Source organism: Ambystoma mexicanum, chromosome 2q, assembly GCF_040938575.1.
Source record: "Ambystoma mexicanum isolate Mex_15411 chromosome 2q, UKY_AmexF1_1, whole genome shotgun sequence".
Classification (NCBI taxonomy): domain Eukaryota; kingdom Metazoa; phylum Chordata; class Amphibia; order Caudata; family Ambystomatidae; genus Ambystoma; species Ambystoma mexicanum.
This window is the reverse complement of record NC_090924.1, coordinates 1,289,089,609-1,289,094,263: the sequence shown is the minus strand read 5'-3', so window position 1 is coordinate 1,289,094,263 and position 4,655 is coordinate 1,289,089,609. Positions and strand designations below refer to the sequence as shown.

The 4,655-nt window shown below is 42.6% G+C and overlaps 1 protein-coding gene across 1 annotated transcript; it reads right to left on the bottom strand.

Moving 5' to 3' along the window:
* Positions 1–1,410: 1,410 nt before the first annotated feature.
* Positions 1,411–3,198, bottom strand: LOC138568849 (general transcription factor II-I repeat domain-containing protein 2A-like). Its single transcript, XM_069646626.1, has one exon. It carries the CDS (start codon positions 3,196–3,198, stop codon positions 1,411–1,413), a length of 1,788 nt encoding a protein of 595 aa, XP_069502727.1.
* Positions 3,199–4,655: the final 1,457 nt, after the last annotated feature.

Sequence of the window (4,655 nt, the reverse complement as noted above, 5' to 3'; positions counted from 1 at the left end):
AAATGAGGAAGGAAATGTAACTGAAAGATCAAGATTAAAACAGCAAAGCAAGAGTGCTTATCGTTCTGACACTGAGACATTGCAAACTGGTTCCATCAAGGGTTCTGGACCCTCAAACTCAAAAAACAGATTTGGACCCTGCTGCCAGACATCATTATCCAAGTTGTTGAGAAGTTGCGATCACGTGAAAATGTGCTTTAGTATGTGGTCACTTTAAGCTGCTGGATTGGAATACACGGGGGTTCCTCAGCCTTTGCTACTGAGGCTATGAGTGACATTATATATTTGGTCATCATGACCTTATTCTTTTTCAAAAAAGCGTGGCTGACCCATCGTTTAAATCTCGATGGTTTCTTGATAGCACAACAATTAGCCGTCAGGGGAGCAAGTGGTTGCCCAGTTGGTGGACTGCTTATAGCAATTAAATCAGCCTTAACCTCAAGTTATGAAATAATACCATCTGTGGTTGAGTGCTTATTGGCAGTTTTGGTCTCTTTGAAGGGCCTAGGCCAGGCTTGTCCAACCTTTTTGAATGTGGGGCCGAAGCATGAACTTTTTGTCACCCGGAGGGCCGGAGGGCCGGCGAGCCAAAAGTCAACACCCTCACCCAAAGCAGTATATTCAAAATCGATGGTGTGTAACTTTTGACACAATTGCATCACAGGCAGTGATAGCCATGCAGTCCCAAAGATGTGTCAGGGACAGTGATCAAAGGTTAGTTTGTTGTGATTTCTTCCACCAGTTTGTGATATTCTACTGAAACGGTGGGGGCGACCGAGCGTAGCAAGGGAGATATAACGATCTAGGGAGGGTTTGGGGGGGTTCCCCCCCCAAGATTTTTTTCCAAATATGGGGATGAAATGGTGCATTTTACAGCAGGAAAAGTGACCAAAAAGCCATAAGTTTACAATCAGTTCTAAAGGGGAACATGTACATTCCATGTCACCAACAGCAGACAAGAACATTGTAGAACACCACATTTTAATGATCAATGTGTCCTCAGTGTAAGACAGCACTGTCACTGATGTAACGCATTGGCATGCTGGTTGTGGCCAAAATATGCCTCTGTAGCAACATGTCTATGCTAGTTGTTCCCAATTTAGGACAGCATTGTCCTGTACAAAGCATGATTGATGCTGCCTGAGCATGTGCAGTGTGCCCAATACATATGGCAGCTTATCTCTGTAATAAACGTTCATTACTTCTGTGGTAATGAAAGAAGCATAATCCCATTCAAAAGATAAACTGTTGAAAATTGATCATCCAAAGGTGAACCCAATTGAAGAAAGGCGATGCGAGCCCAATCTAAAAGTATGAAGGACTTTTTTTATTGCATGATTAGTCACTTGTAAAGTTGCAACTTGTAAAGCATTCAGCACAGTTAAGAATAATTCTAACACTGAACATATTTCAGTGTGACACTTGGCATTGTTTTTGCTTGCACAAATGCTCAATATCCGCTGGCACACTTGATGTGGCAATGCGGAGTATTCCAGATAGGTGTCCATCTGTCAAAAGTGATCTTGATTTAGTTTTTATGCTCTTCAATCTTGAGAAAAGCTGTTCACAGCAATACGTGCTGCCAAAAAGTGCAATGAACCGAAGTGCATGATTAGACAGATTTGGGAAAGAGTCCCATGTAATGTATTTACTATAAAATGTATGCAGGGTATGTTCAGAAAAGGCTCTCTTCAGGTCACCATTACTTTGCATGTCAATTAATTCCATTTGAAACATGTCAGGAGCATTGGTGACATTAGTACCAAACGGATCTGCAAAAATCTTCAGCTCATCACTGTGCTCCCTGAAATCTGAAAATCGGTTTTTAAATTCATTCAAAAGATTCCCAACCAGTGCCGAATACTTGTCATGGTTGATGCTGTGAGCAGATCTGGTCATCAGTACTGTGAAATGAGTAGCATTTTTTTCATTCAGCTGTTTCTGAAACAATTCCAGCTTATGAACAAAGGATTGGATGTGCTCATACAGCTTGTTCACAAACTGTTCCTTCCCTTGCAGTTTTATATTCAGGTCTGAAAGATATTTTGTTATGTCAACAAGGAATGCCAAGTCATTCAACCAGCTCGCATCTTCCAAGAAGGTGACATCTTTCCCTTTGTTCGTCATGAATGTTTTAATTTCATTAAGCAGTGACCAGAATCTGGATAGTGTGGCTGCCCTGCTAAGCCAACGAACTTGGCAAAAGTAGATCACATCATCATGGTCTGCTCCCATCTCCGCAAGAAATGCTTGGAACTGTCTATGGTTGAGCCCTTTTGCCCTTATGAAATTCACTGTAGAAACAACCTTTTCCATCACATGCGTCATCTCCAAGGCCTTTGCGCACAGTTGTTCCTGGTGAATGATGCAGTGATGCGTGATGACATTCTGGGGAACTGACTTTGCCATTAAACTGACAAATCCATTGTGTTTGCCGATCATAGCAGGGGCCCCATCAGTTGTCAGACCACAGAGTTTGTCCTCTGGCAGATTGAATTTCAACAAGACACGTTTCACTTCATTGAAAATGTCTTGTCCTGTTGTTTTGCCTTTCATTGAACATAGGTCAAGTAGCTCCTCAACAATTTGGAATTCTTTGGTCACTCCTCGTACAAAGATTGCCAGTTGGGCGGTATCACTCACATCTGTGCTTTCATCCACCCCCAAGCTGTAAAACTGACAGGCACCCAATCTTTTCGTCAGTGAGTCTGCAATGTTTGATGATAGGTCATCTACTCGTCTAGCAATTGTCTGATGTGAGAGACTGATTTTCTCCACCATTGCTTGTTTGTCAGGGAATGCCACAGATGTCAATATTCCCAAGCAATCTTTGACAAATTCTCCATCGGACAATGGTTTCCCTCTCCTCGCTATGGCCTCGGATATCAAGTAACTTATCTTGGTTGCTGCCTCAGAGTTCTGTCTGCCAGCTTTGAAGAACGACTGTTGCCCGATCAGGGCCTGCTTCAGCGAGTTCGCCCGATCAATCCTAATCTGGCCAATCAGGTTGTCAAATTCAGTGGCATGTTTTGTGGTATAATGCCGCTTGACATTGTATTCCTTGTAGACAGCTACTTTTTCCTGGCAAATGAGACACAAGATGTTCCCCTTTTGTTCACACACAAAGAAATCCTTGGCCCAACTATCCTTGAAAACACGACATTCAGCATCAATCTTTCTTTTCTTCTGATTCGCCATCTATTGAGAGTTGGGTAGGTTTTAGTCATATGAAAGCTACGTTGTCACAGGCCCATTACAATAAAATCAATTCAAACTTACTTGTATTGCTAAGTAATAATGTAGTGGTTTTAATATAGGCAGAACATTGGGCCACACTGTATGGCATGATTAAAAAAGCCTCACTCATACTATTGTCCCACAAATCTATAACAATGCCTGTAGAGAAGCAGTGTTTGGCACGTGATATACAAGTCAGTGGGGGTGGGTGCGGACACAGGCTGTGGCACCCTTGTGATGCTACTTAAATATGAATTAATGCAAAGGAATGCTCTTATTCTCACGTGGCAGGCAGCCAGAGGGAGATAAAACACTAAAATGCCACAGAAAAAATAGTAATTGCTCTGTCAGCTTTGTTCTAACGCACATAAACTCAGAGAACAACATGTTTTATTTGTTACGGCGTGCTAGTTGCCAGAGTCTTCCAGTTTTGTAGTACTGCAAATTAAAGGCAAGGCTATTAACCAGTACACATAATATCATTGTATAAGTGGGAAGGCGCAATTTCTTTCACAATGCTTTTTTCCCCAAAGTATATATGACCATGACCAAAGCCCATGACCCCTACTTTTGCCTTTGGCCCACTCTTTGCCCCTCCTAAATTTGAATCCTGATGACACCACTAGATTGACCAACTATGGCGGCTCATGAGGAGCAGGGGGCAAAATTAGTGAGCTGCAACTAGATCCATTTCAGCCTATATGTCTGCTACCATAGGTGACTGGTCCAGGGGGCACCATAGGCAGTAACAGTCCACCGCCACGGCCCAGAAATAAAATAACTCGGGTCCACGTACCCCACAAACACTGAACACATTTCCTACAAGAATGGATCACCATATGTATCATTAATATCTTTGTGTATAGATCCATATTGTCAAATTACTATGAGTGGAAGCAGACGTCCAAGGGCATTTAATCAAAAGGGAAACACTGCACAGCGAAAGGAAACAAAAACAAGTTCCAGAAGATACCCAGGCCAACACAGGCTGCTAGTAGGCTTCTGTACACCTGTCATCTCCATGAGGTGCTGCATGTGTCTGTTTCTGAGGGCCTGCTCTCTGGCACTGGGTGGTACAATGTCCACCTTTGTGCAGTCCATGAACCAATTACTCAAGACTACCATATCATGGAAATTACCAACTACACCCACTGATTTGGTATGTGAACATTGCATTGATGATACCCAGAAGGTGCATGATGGTGCCATAATGCACGTTCCATCAAGGTGTCCCACATCACGATAACGGAGCAATGGAAAACGGCGGATAGCATTGGCAGATAGTCTTGGAAGCAAGGCCACGCAGAGCAACAGAGGTTTAAATCTGAGATCCGCACTTAGAAACCGAACTCAGGTATTACATTTAGCTTATAAAAAACAATTAAATAAAATGCTACCATATGGAAATATGTCAAGTT